The sequence below is a fragment of the Pteropus vampyrus genome, unplaced genomic scaffold (genome assembly GCF_000151845.1).
Source record: "Pteropus vampyrus isolate Shadow unplaced genomic scaffold, Pvam_2.0 Scaffold529, whole genome shotgun sequence".
Taxonomy (NCBI): Eukaryota; Metazoa; Chordata; class Mammalia; order Chiroptera; family Pteropodidae; genus Pteropus; species Pteropus vampyrus.
The window spans coordinates 71,726-92,037 of record NW_011889310.1 but is presented as its reverse complement, the minus strand read 5'-3'; the positions used below and the strand labels follow the sequence as shown (position 1 = coordinate 92,037).

At 40.2% G+C, this 20,312-nt stretch overlaps 1 protein-coding gene across 2 annotated transcripts in view; it reads left to right on the top strand.

The window, feature by feature from the left end:
- The window catches only part of HMGB3 (high mobility group box 3), a 4,967-nt gene extending 1,205 nt beyond the window's left edge, over positions 1-3,762 (top strand). For both annotated transcript variants that reach the window (XM_011383595.2, XM_011383594.2), the window contains exons 2-5: positions 1,183-1,337; positions 1,492-1,631; positions 2,120-2,294; positions 2,747-3,762. In XM_011383595.2, the coding sequence (XP_011381897.1) occupies positions 1,188-1,337; positions 1,492-1,631; positions 2,120-2,294; positions 2,747-2,893 (612 nt within the window). In that variant the 5' untranslated portion in view covers positions 1,183-1,187 and the 3' untranslated portion in view covers positions 2,894-3,762. The remainder of the gene's footprint in view (positions 1-1,182; positions 1,338-1,491; positions 1,632-2,119; positions 2,295-2,746) is intronic.
- Positions 3,763-20,312: the final 16,550 nt, after the last annotated feature.

The window sequence follows — 20,312 nt, the reverse complement described above, 5'->3', positions numbered from 1 at the left end:
GGGGCTCAGAGGCACGGCGGGCGCCACCATCACTGCGGCCGCAGCCGGCCCAGCTCCGCGCCCCTGGAGCGCTGCTGCCACCGTCGCCCCTGGCCCCGCGCGTCCCCCGGGTGAGGCAGCGGTGGATTTCAGGGGCACTTTCTTTCATCAGGAACCTTTTGACAAAATGGAAGGTGAATTATGGGTGTCTGGGTGACCCAGCGCGGAACCGAGCCCGGCTGCCGGCTGCTGGCCCGGGGCTCCCCTGCGCTGGCCCGCCCCACCCGCGCAGTCACTGCAGGGCCCTAACGGAGCCCCTTGGTCCGTTCCCCGCAAAGGGGAGCGCTTTAGTTTTACATGATGACCTTGGGTGTGGGAAAAGGAAAAGATGGCGGGAAGCTGGGGGGTGGGACAGGGACGATGACACGCCACAGCTGCATTTTTATTTGGAAACTTTGGAGAAAGTGTTCCTGGCTGGACATGCTTTCCACTTTACAAATGAGCAAGACTAGTCCTTTTGGTATCCCCTCCCCCTTTAGGTAATGACGAAGAGACAGATTTGAACTAATAGTACAAGGGTATCTGCTCACTTGCTAGATCATCGTTCTTGTAAAAGCCATTTTTTATAAGCCAAAACGCATCAGCAATAGTGAAATTTCAAATGTTCCCTATTTACAGTTCTCCTGCTTTGATTTTGTGTTTAGCAGCGGTGACAGTATTTTTGTGTGTAACATAGGAGTTAAACAGATGACCAGTTAGCTTTAAGCCATTGATTTCAAGCTTCTATCATCTACCTGCACCCCCTACAAATGTGTCCTCCCCCCGCCCCTCGCCCTTCCCACTTTGTGGTTGTGGTTTCCAAAACGTAGTACTGAATAGGAATGTAGCGCTGAGCCACCCCACTTGGGTCTGCTCCATTTGGAGAACTTGATCACTCCTGGAGAAGTAACTTGCAAACCACCACGCTTCATGCTGGTCAAAAGTTAAATGACAAGTGACAGTGAAGCTGATTTCCTCCCAGTCTGTCTTTGGCTGCCAGTGGCATCAGGCATTTATTTATTTTTGGGGGGGCGGGGTGGGGGGAGGGGAGCTTCCTTAGGGCAACCTCAATTTTAATTTTGCCCTGCCTTTGGTGTAACTGGTAGTTCTGTTCTATTCATTGGGTTTATTTTTCTTTGTTTCTCTTGCTTCTATCCATCACAGTCAAGATGGCTAAAGGTGATCCCAAGAAACCAAAGGGCAAGATGTCTGCTTATGCCTTCTTTGTGCAGACGTGCAGAGAGGAACATAAGAAGAAGAATCCAGAGGTTCCTGTCAATTTTGCCGAATTTTCCAAGAAGTGCTCTGAGAGGTGGAAGGTACTTTTCTTTTGTATCCTTTAAGTTAGTCTTAGCTGGATTTCACACTTTGGGGCTACTTACCTTTAGAGTAGCAATCGCCACTTACTACAGGACAACTGAACAGGTATGTGTTCACTGCATTGAGGAATTTAACAGGTCCTATTCTTTGCAGACAATGTCTGGGAAAGAGAAGTCTAAATTTGACGAAATGGCAAAGGCAGATAAAGTACGCTATGATCGAGAAATGAAGGATTATGGACCAGCTAAAGGAGGCAAGAAGAAGAAGGATCCTAATGCCCCCAAAAGGCCACCGTAAGTGACTATAGGATTCAGGACACTGTGAAGAGCTTTCCTTCTGTTTGAAAGAGGTTTAAAAAGACACTATTTAAAAAATGTCAGGATACTTCTGTGAAACATTCTGTACTTGGGGCTTTAAAATGCAATGCCATGGAAATCAGTAGTTAAGGCTGAGGTGCTTGTGAACTGTGTGCCCTCATGGTTGCCTGCTGGCCTTTTCACTGGGAAGAGGCAGCCTAGTTCTGGGTGTCAGCATCCTTAGGTATGTTCTCTACCCCTTGCCCAGCAACTTAGAGACTGAGAAACCACCATATATTTCTGAAGCAGCTTAAACATTCTGTAACCTATTACTTTGTAACATTGTATATGGTATCACACATTTCTTCACTGTAGGGAGAGGAGTCATAGTGGTAAGAAGTAGGTGGGCTCAGGAACATGAGATTCTGACTTAAGCTCTTGTTTTTGTGCGTTCTCATCTAATTTATGTAATTCTCTCCCCCTAGGTCTGGATTCTTTCTCTTCTGTTCAGAATTCCGCCCCAAGATCAAATCCACAAACCCCGGCATCTCTATCGGAGATGTGGCAAAGAAGCTGGGTGAGATGTGGAATAACTTAAGCGACAGTGAAAAGCAGCCTTACAATAATAAGGCGGCAAAGCTGAAGGAGAAATATGAGAAGGTGAGTTGGGCCGAGGCGTGCAGTCTGGACTGCAAGCATTCAGCTGCCCTGGGTATAGGGGATGGGGGCGTAAGGCTGCTTTGCTGGGCTGAGTAAAGCATAGCATGTGAGGGCCCATCTCCGTGCAAGATAAGCCATATGTGCTGGTGTTCAGGCTTCTAACATTTTTTTGTGTGTGTTTGAGAGAACTTCAGGCAGGCTTAAAAAATTTGGTAACATAGGATGCCATGGCATAGCATTTGATAGTGCTGTTAACACGAATTAAAAGCTACTTGAACACCCATTACCTTTTAAATTTGTTTCTGCAAACAAATACTCCAAATAGCAGCCCTGTCTTGTTTGAAATTCTTGCTTGCTTATTCTGAGGCAGGGACAGTATGTTTCTGCCTTTTACTAAAATAGTTGCAGGAGAGTTTGTCTCCTCATTTGGAATATGTCCCTGTTCCTTCCAGGATGTTGCTGACTATAAGTCTAAAGGAAAATTTGATGGCGCAAAGGGTCCTGCTAAAGTTGCCCGAAAAAAAGTCGAAGAGGAAGATGAAGAAGACGAGGAGGAAGAAGAGGAGGAGGAGGATGAGGAGGATGAGGAGGATGAATAAAAAACTGTTGATCTGTCTCCTTGTGAATACCTTAGAGTAGGGGAGCGCCGTAATCGACACAGCTCTTATTAGAGCCCTGTCTGTTGCCCTCATTAGGATTAATTACACAATTGGATCATGATCATATAGTAGTCTCTCAAAGTGCTCTAGAAATTGTCAGTGGTTTACATGAAGTGGCCATGGGTGTCTGGAGCACCCTGAAACTGTATCAAAGTTGTACATATTTCCAAACATTTTAAAAACAAAAAGGCTCTCGTGTTCTCCTCACTCTGTGCACTTTGCTATTGGTGTGACAAGGCATTTAAAGATGTTTCTGGCATTTTCTTTTTTTTTTTTTAATCTGTAAGGTGGTGTTAACTATATGGTTATTGGCTAGAAATCCTGAGTTCTCAACTGTACATATCTATAGTTTGTAAAAAGAACAAAACAACCGGGACAAGCTCTTGATGTTCCTTGCTTGGCGTTGAGGTGGTGGGGAAGATGCCTTTTGGAGGGGCCGTAGCTCAGGGCGTGCACTGTGAGGCTGGACCTGTGGACACTGCAGTGGGCATCCATTTGGCTTCAGGTTGTCTTGTTTTTGTATATAGTGACATAGCATTCTGCTGCCATTCTTAGCTGTGGAAAAGGGGGGTCAGCTGGCATGAGAAGTGTTTGGATCTTTTTTAGTTAAGTGTGGTAGTTTTAAACTGTTTGTTTTTAAACAAACTAGAACTCTTCATTGTCAGCAAAGTGAAGAGCCACTGCATCAATGAAAGTTCAAGAACCTTCTGTACTAAACACAATTTGCAACGTTTTGTTATTTTTTGTATGTTTAGAATGCTGAAATGTTTTTGAAGTTAAATAAACAGTATTACATTTTTTAAGCTGTTCTCTATTGTAACAGTCTAAATTTCTGACTCATAGCAGTCTTAGTGGCAAAACAACCCACTCCCATTATATTTGGTGACTAGCCTCCCTGTAAATCTGGCAGTTTATCTTAATGTGGCCAGCTTACTTAGGACGAGATGAAGAGGGCTACTTAAAGCTACTGCGTGATTTTGTGCTTGAATGGCATTAAGATCAAGTCTTAAATATCGACTGTAACAAGATAACTTGACACAGGCAAGGTTTAGCAGCCTTCACGGTGTAGGAAGTTGAGTGGTTAGATTGAGGCTGAGTACTATGTAGGTTTAATTTTTTTTTTGGCTTCCTACCCCATTCTGACACTGGGGCCAAATTCATTGCTAAAAGGCAAAAGCTGTCCTCTCGAGGGTATGTATGGTGTGTCGTATATTCAGGCTTCATCCCCTCTGACCCCAGTACATGTAGCAGAACATACGTTCAACTCAACAATTGAGGTCATGAGCTGCTGCTGCTGTCTCCTGGACCCCAATGAGGGAGGTGGGGTAGGGAACAGTATCCAGTTCTCCTACTTCATGAAACCAAACAGCCCAACGAAGATTGCTGGGGCTCCTGTTGGCAGGCTCCATGTTGGGGCAGCTGAGCTGTAAGGCAGGCTGATGGAATCAATTGTTTCTAAGCACTAAATGTATCAATCAGATGGAAAGTTGAATGGCCTACCCAAGAATTGAGCTCATTGGAAATGCGGATTGTTAATGTTCTTAAACCGAAAGATTGGTTTGTGTTTCAGTGGTTATTTCATGTTGGTAGATGGTGTAACACTTTGGCCAAGTTGAGGTGAAGGTTGATGGCCACCCCAAAATGGTGATATTAAATATAATTTTGATTGCTGATGTGTATGTACATCTTATAACTGTTGGCAGTAATGAAGGGTTTTGTGTCGTGGGTGAGTGTTAATACTGCCCAGTATTGACACTCAGGTATGTATGTTTGAGGCTGGGAACTACTCGGGAGTGTTTTAATGACATTACTTAGGAGAAAACAGCTTTTTCTTAAAGTTGACTATTTGGAACTGTGCATGTCTGCAGATGGTGTCCTCCCCACCCTGTCAGGTCCTGGATGGGTACAAGTCATGGTTATGGTCACACCGGCCTGATCTCTGATCTCTAATCTGTATTCATAGCCATTTCTTCTCATATCAGAACTGTTTGTCCTAAATGTTTTTCTAGTCCTAGAAAATGACCACTAATTAAAAAACCCTTGGTCCTGAGGTTTGCCTGAAGGCACTTGTTCCAGGATTGCCCCTCCTGCTTCAGCCATGCCCTTGTCACTTTCCTCTAGCCATCACTTGGCGTTACAGGCTGAAGTTGCTGCTGCCGGACACACAATGTGCCATGTTAAGATTGGGGAGCTGTAGGCCACCTTCTCAAATATAGAAGAGAAGCCCAACTTGTCAGATTTCGGCTAAGTGGCGCCCCTCTATCTGGTTGTAACTAGGCAGGACAACTATGGAAGGGGATGACTTTCTTTTGTGCTCTCATAGCAGCTAAACAGAAGTGAGGAAGTGATCTTCGATTAAGCAGACTCAAGGCTACTTGGCCCATTAGCTGTTTTCAGCAAGACCACTGCTCTCCCTATCACGAGATGGCTGCTCTTGAGGGAATGAGGCTCTGTAGCTTCTCTGAGATGTGACAAGAGGCATGGTGTCACCACCTAAGGTTTAGGCTTAGCTTGATTTCTGGGCCTACAGTAGGTGTTCTTGCAATGCCAACCTGTTACTTTTTTTAAAAAATCTAAGGGACAGTACCTGCTTTCCCTAACCACCTCTCCTCCAATCCCTTCACCCTGTTCTTGAATGGTGTTTTATCCTTTGGAAAGAACAAGGCTGTGATGTAGCAACTATGTCTGTGTCTTCTGTGTGTCTCTTGTCACAAATGTATTTGGGGACGTTGGATGCATTCATTTTCTGTAATAAAGTTTCTTAATCAGTCATCCCCAAAAGTAATTAGTGGGCTGTCTGCAATCTGTTTGAGATACTGAACCTCTGTATTTTGGATTGATTGTAATCAAGGTTTCACAAGTACAAGTTTTCCTATAACCACAGATCCGAACTAACATTGAATGGAAAGACAACATTAAAAAGGGCAAGTGTTAAGGACTCCAAAGCCCCTAGATCAACTCTTTAGCCAGAGGGTAGAGGGAGAGTTGGCTCTAGAGCTCTATGCTGGGATAAATAAGCAATTTGCAGGATGCTAATGAGCTGCTGTTGATAAAGTGGCAGAGTACTTGTAATCAGCCAGCCCTGCTAACCAGGGCTCCCTAAGGCCGAGGGTTGGGGGTTAGTTGGCTGACAGAGCCGGGCCCAACAAAGAGTTTGGGATGAGAGCCCTGGGGGCTGCTTGCTGTTTTTGGCCCCTGGCTTACTCTCCTGTGGAGCCCGAGGCTACTTGGGAGGGAATTGCTGGTGGGCCAGCTTGGCAGCCTTAGGCTTCCCTTCCTGCTTTAACCAGAGCAACCCCCCCCCCCCCCCCCCCCCCTGTTTTGTATCTTACTCCTCCTAAGATTTCAACTTTAAAAAGAAGCTGGGACACCATATTGATAAAAATAGAAAAAAAGCCCATATCATTTCAATGGGTACATTAAAAGTATTTGATGAGATCCAATACCCTTTCATGATAATACTCAGAAAACAGACTGGAAGGAAGCTTTCTCAACCTGATAAAGAGCATATAAGAAAACCCACAGCTAATATACTCAATGAAAGACTGAATGCTTTCCGCTTAAGTTCAGGAAAAAGATAAGGATGGCCGCTTATGCCACTTTTGTTCATCATTGTGCTAGAAGTTCTACCAGGGCAACTAGGCAAGAAAAAGAAAACATCCAGACTGGAAATGAAGGAATAAAGTTATGTCTATTTGTGGATGAAATAATCTCGTATATACACAATCTTAAGGAATTTCTAAGTAAAACTGTCAGAACAAATAAATTCAGCAAAGTTGCAGGATACAAGATCAATATAGAAAAATTTGTTGTATTTCTGTATCATTCATTGTTAATGATTTGAAACTAAATTCATTTACAGTAGCATCAAAAAGAATAAATAAAATACTTGATAATAAACTTAGCAAAAGTAGTGCAAAGCTTACATGAGGAAAACTATAAAATGTTGTTGAATAACATTAAAGACCTAAAGAAATAGAAAGACATGTTCATGGGTTGGAAGACAATATTGTTAAGATGGCAATACTTCCCAAATCGATCTATATACATTCAATGTAATCCCTGTCAGAATCCCAGATGGCTCCTTTGTAGAAGCTGACAAGGCGATTCTGAATTGCATTTGAAAATCCGATGGACCCAGGATAGCCAGGACAATCTTGAAAAAGAACAAAGTTAGAGGACTCAGACTTCTCAATCTCAAAACTTACTACAAAGCTATACAAATCAAGAGTGTGGTACTGGCATAAGGACAGACATATAGACCAATGGAATAAAATTGAGAGTCCAGCAATAAACCTATATATCTATAGCCAATTGATTTTCAATAGGGATACCAATATCATTTAATGGGAGAAAGAAGTATGTTAAATAATGTTCACATGCAAAGGAATGAATTTCAACACCACATACTAACAATTAAAAATGGATCAAAGACCCAAATGTAAGAGTTAAAACTATAAATCTCTTAGTAGGAAACAACTGAAAACCTTTGTGACCTTGGATTGACAATGGTTTTTTAGGACACCTTTTGCATGAAGGAACTGAAGAAAAACAAATAAATTGAACTTAATCAAAATTTTAAAAATCTTTCATGCCTCAAACAATACCACTAGGAAAGTGAGAAGACAACCTACAGAATGTGAGAAAATATTTGCAAATCATATCTCATAAGAATTTAATATTAAAAAAATATAAAGAACTATTACGACTCAGTGATAAAAAGACAACCCAGTTTAAAAAATGGGCAAAAATCTGAATAGACATTTCTCCAAATAAAGTGTACCAATAAGCACATGAAAAGATGCTCTGCATCATTAGCTATCAGGAAAATGCAAGTTAAAACTGTAACGAGATACCACTTCGCTCCCTCTAGCATGGCTATATAATAACATAAAAAGAAAAATAACTAGTGTTGGTGGGGATGTAGAGCAGTTGGAACCCTCGTACATTGCTGGTAGGAATGAATGTAAAATGGTGCAGTCTCTGTGGAAAGCAGTATGGTCCCTTAGTAAGTTAAACATAGGATATGAACACAGACTATGAGCCAGCAATTTCACGCCTAGGTATACACCAAAAGAATGGAAAACAGATATTCAAACAAATATCTGTACATGAATGTTCATAGAATTATTTGGAATAGTTAAAAAGTGGAAACAACTCAAATGTTCATCAAGTGATAAATGTATAAAATGTAGCCTATCCGTACAATGCAATATTATTGAGCCATAATAAAGGAATGAAGTACTGACACATGGGTACTACATAGATGAACCTTGAAAACAGTATGCTAAGGGAAAGAAACCAGTCAAAAAGGGGCACATATTGTATGATTCCATTTATATGAAATTTCTAAACTAAGCAAATCTATAGATACAGAAAGTAGATTAGTTGTTGCCTAGGCCTGGTGGTTGCCGGGTGGATGGGAAGTGGGGAGTGACTGCTAATAGGTCTGAGGTTTCTTTTTGGGTAAATAAAAATGTTCTAAAATTAGATGTGATGGTACAACTCTGAATATAGTAAAAATTGTATACTTGAAATGGGCGAATCCTATGGAATGTGAATTATATCTCCATAAAGCTGCTGAAAATAAATGGTGGGAAAAGTCTGATGTAGAGGGAAATGTTGAAGCACAGAAGGAGAATATTTAATTAATTGACAAAGGTCCCCTGGGCAGAGAAAGGGAATGGATCCAGAGCAACGTGAAGGAATTGACCTTTTACCGAAGATAAGACACTAGAGTTGTCAATGGGAAGTGCCCATCTGGCAATTTTATTTCTTTGTGAAATTTATGGTGGGGGGTGGAGCAGAAAGGAAGGGTGGAGTTTAAAGCCAGTCCGATGGGACTACATCAAACTAAAAAGCTTCTGCTCAGCAAAAGAAATCGTCAACAAGGTAAAGAGACAACCATCCGAATGGGAAAGTATATTTGCAATCAATGCCTCCAATAAGGGCCTAATTATCCCAAATATACAGAGAATTCATACAACTCAATAACAACAAAAAAACAAACGATCCAATCAAAAAATGGGCAGAGGACCTGAACAGACACTTCTCCGTAGTGGAGATATAAATGACCAACAAATATATGAAAAGATGTTCAACATCGCTAGCTATTAGGGAAATGCAAATCAAAACCACAATGAGATACCACCTCACACCTGTTAGAACAGCTATAATCAACAGAACAATTAATAACAGATGTTGGAGAGGATGTGGCGAAAAAGGAACCCTCATACACTGCTGGTGGGATTGCAAATTGGTACAGCCACTATGGAAAACAGTATGGAGATTCCTCAAAAAACTAAGAATTGATCTACTATATGATGCAGCAATCCGTCTACTGGGTATTTACCCCAAAGACTTGGAAACTCACATCCAAAAAGATATTTGCGCACCAATGTTCATAGTAGCATTATTTACAGTGGCCAGTGGAAGCAATCAAAGTGTCCTACAATAGATGATTGGCTAAAGAAGCTGTGGTACATATATACAATGGAATATTACTCAGCCATAAGAAGAGATGAAATACTGCCATTTGCGACAGCATGGATGGACCTCCAGATAATCATGCTAAGCGAAATAAGCCAGACAGAAAAAGTTGAAAATCACATGATATCACTTATACGTGGGATATAAACCTAAAAGCAACAAATGAACAGGACAAACAAACAGAGACTCATGGACATGAACTAGTGGTTACCAGAGGGTAGAGAGTGAGGGAGGAGGGGTAGGTAGATGGTTAAAGGGGGTCAAATATTGGGGTGTAGGGGAAGAGTGAAGTAGGTAAAGGGGATCAAATATACGGTAGCTGAAGGAAACTGGACTTTGGGTGGTAAACACACAACAGAATATACAGATGTCAAATTATAATGTATACCTGAAAATTATATAATTATATTAACCAATGTTACCCCAATAAACTTAATAAAAAAATAAAATAAAAAATAAAGCCAGTCTGGCTAGTGTCATGCAATGAAAGCCAGGAGCAGTGGATTTCGAGGTGGGAGTATTCAGTACAGTCACATGCTTCTGAGAGCTCAAGTGATGCAGTCATGGAAAGGTGTTTTTGCACTTGGTAGAATGGGAAGCCTCATTAGCCTTATGACAGCCTGGTTCAGGGGACTTGAGACCTGACTCTAGTGTAAAGGGGCTGGGAGGGCAGACCTGGTGGCAGAATGGGGCGAGGAGCTGAATCAAAGTTTATTTGTTGTTGCTCTTGTTTTTAAGATAGAAAAGACATGAGGGGTTATGATCCATGATGAAACTATCTGTATATGCCAGTACAAGTCTCTCCCCTGAGCTCCAAACCTGTAGATCCAATTGTCTCTTTGATAAGCCACTTGGATGACCCACAGGCACCGTGAACGCCACATGTTCAAGCCTAAACTCATCATCTTCCTCAAAATCTGTTTTTCACTCTAGCCTGCAATTTAGAATACCCACACTCCTTTTCTCACTCTCCAGCCAATCAGTTTGCACATCCTGCCTATTGTATTTTCTAAAATATCTTGGACCCACCCCTGCTCTCATTCATGCTGTCAGTATAGGTGAATCTCCTGTCTTCAAATTCTTCCATTACCTCTTAGGTCTAGACTAGAACTTGCATTTTCAGGCATTTGCTTATCTGGTTTCCTTCAGGTAAATCTTCACCTCTCAGGCCCTGGTTGAATCTGTCTGCTATAGTACCATCATAGCTGGAATGTTAGAGCTGGAGACATGCTGTAGCTCAGGTCCTTACTATCTTTCGTCCAGATGAATGTAACAGCTGCCCAAACGTTTTCCTTGCTTTCCCTCTTACTCCAACTCTATCCCCAGCCCTAGTATAGCTACAAAGATATAGTTGGTGCTTAATACATATTTATTGACTAAATAAATGGATAAAGGAATAAATGAATAAATGAATGAATAGAAACAGATCAAGGAAAATGTCAGCAGGGGTAGACAATTCAGGTCATCTTAAGAATTTCGAACTTTCCTAGCGTCAATGGCAAGCATTTAAGAATTTTCATCTGTTGGTGTTCGGGTTCTGGTGAAAGGTGATATGATCAGATATGTATTGTAGTTAAATTACACTGGCATCTGTGAGGATAATAGAAGACATAGGGAGGGGCAAGAGTGAAAGCAGGTATTAGGATAAGCCTACTCGACAAAGAGCAACCCTAGATTCTTAGTGACTTAACACAATAAAAAGTTTACATCTCACTGACATTATAGTCTAATCAATATTTGGCAGGGAGATTTCCATATTGTGACTCAGGGATCCCTGCTCCTTCTACTTTTTTGTGTCAACATTTTCAACCCATGACTTCCATGTCACTGCAGAATAAGATTTAGGACGATGCTTCGAAGTGGCATTACATAACTGTCACCCACATTCCACGGTTCCCAACTAAACTTCAAGGCATTTGGGACATGTGGTAATTCTGTGTTTCCAGAGAGAAAATGAAATGGATTTGTGAACACATAGCATTTTCTCTGCCATCCAGGGAGATGGGATATGGGTGGTTGTGGGAGTCTATCTGGATGCTAGTGGCTTGTACAAGAGTGGTGGTGATGAGAGTAGAAAAGAGTAATGAGATTCGGGAGATACTTATGATTGCTGAGATTCAGTGGGGGACTGGAGGATGAGGACAAAGAAGAGGGAGTTGAGAATGAGTCTATTTTACTCACTTGAAGCACTGGAGGAATGGCAGAGTATTTCACTTTGTAAGTTATATAAATGTCTAACCACTATGCTGTACACCTGAAACTATTGTAATATTGAGTGTCAGCTATAATTGAAAAATAAAAAATTAATAATAAAAAAAAGAAAGATAGAGCCCTGAGGAGAAGCAGGTTTGGGAGGGAATCATCTCAAGGCTTAGCAGTGTTCAGAAATGTAACAAGTTCAAGTTCACATTTCCTCACAAGGGAAAGTTTCTAAGTTGGAATCACAGACCATTTGTGCTGTCAGCCTAAATCTTTCCCTCTCAGGGCTAGTCTGGAATTTGCATTTTTTCAGGCTTATTTTTCATTGGTTTCCCTCCAGAGAAATCTCCAGCTCTTACAGCCTGGTAGGATCTGTCTGCTATGGTATGATCTTACCAGAGTAACAGAGCTAGAAATTTCCTGGGAGGGAAACCAAATCCCTTGGGCCGGAAGGGGGCTTCCCCCTTTCTACACTCTTCTAAATCTGTTTCTAAACTGGGAGCATTTGAGAAAAAGCTCAAAGAACCTTCCTGCTGTTGGCCTCAGGCCATAGTTGGTTTTTCCAATCCACATAGGAAATACAAGATGCACATTTTCCTAGGCTGTGTATTTTGTTCCAGGCCTGTGGTGGTTTTTTGTTTTAAAAGTCTTTTGGAAGCATGTCAGTGATGATACTGTGGCAATGTTGATTGCAATATTTGACAGTTCCCATTACAAGATGTGTAGAACATATGATGCTTTTGTCCTCTGTCCAAACCCTCAGTCATGTAATGAAAAAAGGGCTGATATTTTGGTGCTGAAACATTAGCAGAAGGCTGAAATATGTCACTTAAAAATATTGGGCTAGTTATGATTTTTTAACCCTCTTGTGGTTGGAGCTGCATTTAATTTCTATATCAAGAAACTCTCTTTGGGCTATATTTAATTTATCAAATAAAAGCAGCTGATTGAGGAGCATAACCCCCAAAGTTTCTACCTTGATTTAGCTATTGAAGTATATCCTCAAACTGAGGCCACATGGGATTGTAAAAGGAACATCAAATAACTTGCTTGGTGCCTGTCCATTAGAGGAATGAAAAGGTCTGGGTTCTAGAGGGACTAACTTGTCTTAGGTTACAGATAGTTATTGGTGGAGCTAAAGTTCAAATTGATGTCTGCTGACTCCAAAGTCTGTGCTATTATGCATCTTGCCTATAGAGAACACATACTGTGTGCCAAGTACCCCACTAGAAGCTGAGGATATGGAAATCATGTCACCGCAGCATGATTCTGGCCCTTGAGTTGTTCATAGACTGCTGCAGAGTTAAGTGAACAGATAATTAAAATACAGTAACTGTGCTAATGGAAGTCAGCAGGGAGAAAAGGAGGAGGAGCAATTTATGCAGTGCTCAATTAGGGAAGTCTTCCTGGAGGAAGAGATGCTTGAGCTATTTGTTAAAGGCAGAGGAATAAGCTAAATGAAGAAGGATGGGAAGAGGGGCTAGCACATACAAAAACATAGAGAGGAGAAGGAGCATGGTATGTACTGGGACACCGCAATCAGTTTCTTTAGTGGGAGATATATTAGTTATTTATTGCTGTATAACAAATTACCCCAAACTCTAGTGGCTTAAAATATAACAACATTTATTATTACACAGCTCTTTGGGTCAGGAATCCAGACCACTTAGCTGGATCCTCTGGTTCAATGTCTTGGCTGAGTGTTGCAGTCATCTCAAGTCTTATCTGGAAGAGGATCTCTTCCAAGCTCACTCACAGGGTTCTAGGTAGGGTCTAGTTTCTTGTTGCCTCTTGGTTAGAAGCTGCCCTCAGTTCTTAGCCACATAGATCTCTCCATAGGGCGGCTCACAACATAGAAACTTGATCCATTCAGGGAAAACAAGAGAGAAGACCCAGAGAGATAGAGAGAGTGTGTGAGCAAAATGGAAGTCACAGTTTCTTTGGAACCTAATGTCAGAAGTGAAATTCCATCACCTCTGCCATATTCTATTTTTTAGAAACAAATTGCTAGGCCCAGCCATCACTAAAGGGGAGGGAACTACACAAGGGCATGAGCACCAAGAGATGGGGAACATTGGAATATCAAGTCAGAAAATTTTAGTTGTATTTAATTTATAAAAGTACCATTCTATATCAATCTTTTAAGGCTTTTTTTTTTCACATAAAATTACATCACAAAGATTCATGCATATTGTTTGTGTTCCTTTAGTTCATTCATTATGACTGCTGTATTCCATTGTGTATGTGTACCATAGATTATTTTCTCCCATGGATTTGAGTTGCCTGGGGCTGAGGAAGTTGGGAGCAGAGAATGAGGAGTGACTACAATGGGTTTTTTGAGGGAAAGGTAATGAAAATGTTCTAAATTTAGATAATGGTGATGACGGCACAACTCTACACTAAAACCCATCAAATTGTGTACTTTAAATGGGTGAATTGTATGGCATGTGCATTATATCTCAATAAAGCTGTTTTAAAAACTCTGTGGCAATGAATTTAAAAATGTAGGAAAAGAAAATTTCCTAGCAGAATAGAAAGTACTAATATTGACCTAAAGAAAACTAGAAAACTTAAAGACATATGCATTAGCCAATGTAAGTTAAAACTACAATGAGATACCATGGCACACCTGCTAGAATGGCTAACATAAAAAAAAAAAAAAACACCACCACCAAATGTTGGTGAAGATGTAGAGCATGTGGTACTCTCATACACTCCTGGTGAGAGTATAAATTGGTAGATCTATTTTGAAAAATTGCTTAGAAGTATTTATTAAAACTAAACATTTGCTATATTTGAAAGTTGTTAAGAAAGTAGATACTAAGAGTTCTCATCAAAAGGAAAACATTTGTTTTATTTTTTTGTATCTGTATGAGGTGATAGATGTTAACTTATTATGGTAATCATTTCACAATATATGTAAATCAAGTCATTATGCTGTACATCTTAAACTTACAGAGTGTGTATGCCAATTATATCTCAATAAAACTGGAGAAAATAAATAAATGTTAATCGCAATAAAGCTCCACTAAGCATTTGCATACCCCATTATGCAGTAATTCCACTCGTAGGTGTGTATACCAATAGAAAGAGTTCCATACCCACAAGCCAGGAACAAGATGCTCATAATGGCACTATTTGTAATAGCCCCAAACTAGAAACAACACAAATGCTCATCAACAGTAGAAAGGGAAAATCAATTGTGTATATTCATACAGTAGAGTACTGTGCAATACTGAAAGATAATGAAATATAGGCATATACAACAACATGGGTAAATCTTGCAGATATAATATTGAATGAAAAAACCCAGACAGGAAGAGAGTACATATTGAATGATTCCATTTATATGAAGCTTGAAATAGGCAAAAATAATAGATACTCCTACGAGCAATGTACTCTGAAGGGGAATGAGAGGATCTTTTGGGATGCTGGAAAGACTCTGTGTCTTGAACTGAATGGTGGATATATGGGTGTGTATATATACACACACACACACACACACACAAACACATCTACATGTACAGTTAATATTAACAGATTTTATATACTTTATTGTATGTTTATAATCCCTTAACTAAAAAGTTATGTTTTTTTATTGTACAATGTAGGGAATATAGCCAATAATACTGTAATGTATGATGTCAGATGGGCCCTAGATTTTTTGGGGTGATCACTTCATAAGTTATACAAATGTCTAATCACTATGTTGTACACTTGAAACTAATATAATATTTTATGTCAATTGTAATTGAAAAATAAATTGAAAAAAGATAACAAAGATTTTTTTTTAAAAGGAAGATGTGCATGCTCTGGACTTTCATTTCTGATAATGGGAGACTAGTAATTTGAGCCAATACTCTTGTTGAAAAAACTGGACAAAATTTTTAAAAATCACTTAAAAAAACATCAATGAGTTAACCAGACAGTGGGGAAAAAATACTGGGCCAAGATCTGGGAGACAAGGGAATTGAGAGAGGTGAGCCTGGCACTTGGAACTGTTTTTGCCTTGGATATTTAGAGTTTGTTGATCTAGAAGAAGCAGCTGAGGTCTTAATACAGTTACAGTCCAGACTCCACTGAGAGTATCTATGGACACTTGATCTATGACAAATATGTCACTATGCTAAGACAATGAGAGAACCATATGAAAAGATGAAATTAAAACCCTGCCTGGCACCACATGCAAAAACATATTCTGGATGCATTGTAGACCCAAAGCTAAAAGGTAAAACAATAACACATTTTGAAGGTAATATGGAGAATGTCTTCATAAAATAGGGTAGGGAAAGACTTAATCAAGAAACACAAAGCAAGCACTAAGCACAGAAGACATAAATTTCACTACAATAAAATTAAGACCTTCTGTTTATCAAAATACATCATTAAAGGACATGAATAGGTGAGCCACAGAGTGAGAAAAGATATTTGAAAGACAGAAAACTGCAAAGGACTTGCATCCAGAAGGTATACAAAATACCTACTAATTAATAAGAAAAAGTCAGACAACCCTGCAGAAAAATGGGCAAAAGATTTGAATAATTACTTGACAAAAGAGGATATATAATAGCAAATAAGCATATGAGAAGGTGCTCAATCTCAGTAATAATGAAAATGAAACTTTTAATCACAATGAGATACCATCTGATACTCATCAAAGTGGCTAAAATGAACAAGTCTGGCAATCTAGGCCTGAGGAAGAGGTGGAGCAAAGGGAGTTCCTGCGCTGTTCATGGGAGTTTATGTTGGTACAACCACTTTGAAATACGGTTTAGCATCATTTAGCAAATTAGGTGCGCACTCTACAGAAGGGCAGGCACTGTGAGGCGCAGGAGATATATTCACAGCAGCACTTCATAATGGGCACAAAGTGAAAATAACCCAAATGTCCATCTATAGCAAAACGGATAAAGAATTCATGGTATATTCATACAGTGGAAATGAATGAACTTCGGTTACCCACAGCAACATGGATGAATCTCACAGACATTGTGCTGAGTGAAAGAAGCCAGATGATTTCACTTGTATAAGTTCAGAGACAGCCTAAACTAAACTCTGTTATTTTGAGATGCACACAGAGATGGCTCAACTATAAAGAAAAGCAATTAATGGATACTCTGGTGGGGAGTGAAGAAGACTGTTACCATGAGGGGTGTTATGAGCTGAGTTGTCCTCAAAATTCATATGTTGAGGTCCTTACCCTCAAAACCTCACAATAGGACCATATTTAGAGCTAGGTCTTTAAGAGGTGATTAAGTTAAAATAAGGTCATTAGTATATCTGACAGATGTCCTTATAAAAAGGGGAAACTAGGACACAGACACACAGAGGGAAGACCATGTGAACACACAGGGAAGAGATGACCATCTACAAGGTGAGGAGACAGGCTTCAGGAAGAAATGAACCTGCTAACACTTTGACCTTGAACTTCCAGACTCCAGAACTTTGAGATAATACATTTCTGTTGTTTTAGTCACCCAAGCTATGGTACTTTGTTATGGAAGCCACAGAAGATTAATATAAGGGGGCATTTGGGAGGACTTTTGGGTCCTTCCAATTTTCTATTTTTCCCCTGGCTTTATTGAAATATAATAGGCAATTAGTTGCTGATATTTTACATTGTATAATTCAATGTTTTTTCAATTATAGTTGCCATACAATAATATATTACTTTTAGTGATTAGAGATCTATATATCTCACAAAGTGGTCACCTCACTAAATCCAGTACCCCTCTTCCTCCTTACATGTTTATTACAACATTATTAACTATTTTCCCTATGCTACACTTTACATCTCCATGTCTATTTTGTAACTATCCATTTGTACTTCTTAATCCCTTTGCTCTTTTTCACCACCCTCCAATCCCCCTGCCAACTAGAAACCCTAAAAACATTCTCTGTATTTATGAGTTTATTTCTGTTTTTGTTGTTGTTGTTTATTTTGTTCTTTAGGTTCCACGTGTACACAAAATCAGGTGATATTTGTCTTTCTCTATTCGACCCATTTCATTCAGTGCAATATCCTCCATCAAGGCAATATCTTTTTCCTTCCCCTTCCTTTTAGTCTGTGTGTGTTTTAATCTGAAGTGAGTCTCTTGTAAAGCAGCATATGTAGGAGTCTTGTTTTCTTATCCATTCAGCCACTCTATCTTTTGGTTGAAGCACTTAATAATTCTTTTCCATTTGAGGTAGTTGTTGATAGGAATGTAGTTATTACCATTCTTTATTCTTCTTTTTGATACATGGTTTTTCTTCTTTAAGAAGTCCCTCCAACAATTCCTGTAATACTGGCTTGGTGTTGATAAATTCCTTTAACTTATTTTTGTCTGGGAAGCTCTTTATCTGTCTTTTGATTCAAAATGATAGCTTTGCTGGATAAAATATTTGTGGTTGTAGATCCTGGGTTTTTATCATGAATGTTTTGTGCCAAGGCCTCCTGTCCTGCATAGTTTCTTTTGAGAAATCAGTGGCCAGTCTTATGGGTATTCCCTTGTAGATAACTAACTCCTTTTCTCTTTATGCTTTTAAGAGTTTCTCTTTGTATTTAACCTTTGGCATTTTAATTATAATGTGTCTTGGCGTGGGACTCTTTGGGTTCATCTTTTTTGGGGGGAGGGAGGGGGACTCTCTGAGCTTCCTGAGGTCGTGTGTCTATTTCCTTCACCAGGTGAGGGAATTTTTCTATCATCAGTTCTTCAAAAAGCTCTTCAACTTCTTGTTTTCCTTCAGCTACCCCTATGACCTGGACATTTTTACATTTAATAGTGTCTCATAGGCTCCTTAAATTATTATGATAGTCTTGGCTTCTATTTTCTTGCCATTCTGATTGAGTGTCCTTGGCTTCCCCACCCTCTATGTCAGTGGTTCGATCTTCTTTATTCATTCAGTTCATTTCCTCTAATATACTCTTCATCTCAGATAATATGTTCTTTGTTTCCAACTGGTTCCCTTTTATAATTTCCATTTCCATTTTTATGTTTTTTTTTAATCTCTTTGTTAAAGTTCTCACTGAATTCATCTACACTTTCCCTAAGTTCATTGAGCATCGTTATAACCAGCGTTTTGAACTCTGCATCTGTTAGATTGCTTGACTCTATTATTCCTGGGTCTCTGTTCTGTTCTCTCATATGGATTTTGCTTCTTTGTCTTCCCATTTTGGCTGCCTTTCTGTGTCTGTCTCTATGTACTAAGCAAAGCTCTTAAGTCTCCTGGTCTTATTAGTGCAGATTTGTATAGTAGGTGTCCAGTGGCACAGTCCTTAGAGGGGTTCAACTGCAGACCAAATTTAGCCCCAGCCTGTGCCCCTCCAGGGCCACCTGTTAAGATTCAGCAAGCAATCCACAGGTGCCGTGCTTATAGTTGCCTCAAAAAACCACACCAGAAACTGAGGCCAGCTGCCACTAGTGCAAGTCATGCCTCTGCTCAGCAAGGAGCACCTGACTTGCCAAGGATACACCTGGATGTGGCTTGAGTGGGGCCGCGAGTTGGGTGAGGCAGAGTTTCAGGGAATCCTCTGGGCGGAGTGACCTCTGTTATCCAATTTGATGACATCTCAGCTATGGTGGCGCTGTGTCCGTGCACTGGGAAGGGGGAGGGCTCAATAGGGAACAATGGATACCACAGGCACCTCTGCTCGGAAGAGAGCCTTGCATCTGGCTCTTACTCTGACAACTCAGCGTCCCCTTGTAAGCCCCTGGTGCCCCGCGTCGAGCCCACCTGGCACTGGTGCTCAGAGCGAGCAGGTCCGTCACTGCGAAAGTTGGCTCATGGACAGGGCCCCTTTAAGAGGCATCTGCAGCTGCCACTGCCGATGCTATGGCCTCTGTCTCACTCATCTGGTCAGACTCGGGACCGGGCAGCCTCACGTCTTCACCCCCTCCTACCTTCTACCATTACAGGTTGATTAATTATTTTTCTCCCTAAAGTTGTAGGGCTTCTGTTCTTCTAGATCCCTGGACGCTCTGCTTGCTGTTCATTCTGTGTTTCCATCCCAACTTTGATGTGGTCGCAAGAGGGATGAACAGAGCCTCTATCATCTACGTCATTTTTTCCCAGAAGCCCTAATTTTCTTTTTCTTCAATAGGATGATAATTACACAGATGTTTCACCATAAGTTGTTAGGTTGTATACTTAATTTTATTTACTTTTCTGTACATGTATTATATTTCACAATAAAACAGCACACCAAAAAAGAATGGCCTTGCCTGGGCAAGGGAAAAAGCTTTCGCTCTCCTTAGATCCTCACACCAATTCTGTGGGAAAGAATTGGAAAGCATTCTTTCCTTTTTGTAAACAGCTTTACTGAGATATAGTTCACATATCATACAATTCACCCATTTACATTATACAATTCAATGATTTTTGGTATATTTACAGAGTTACCATAGTTAATTGTAGAATATTTTCATCATCTCGAAAAGAAACCTTGTACCCTTTAGCTATCATCCCCTATCCATACCAGCCCTGACAACCAAAAATCAACTTTCTGTCTCTATAGTCCTATTCTGGACATTTCATATAAACTGAATCATATAGCATGCGATCTTTTATGTTTGGCTTATTTCACATAGTATGTTTTTAGGGTTCATGCATGTTGTGGGCTGTATTAGTACTTTATTCCTTTTTATGACTGTATAGATAGACCACATTATGTTTATCCATCATCAATTAG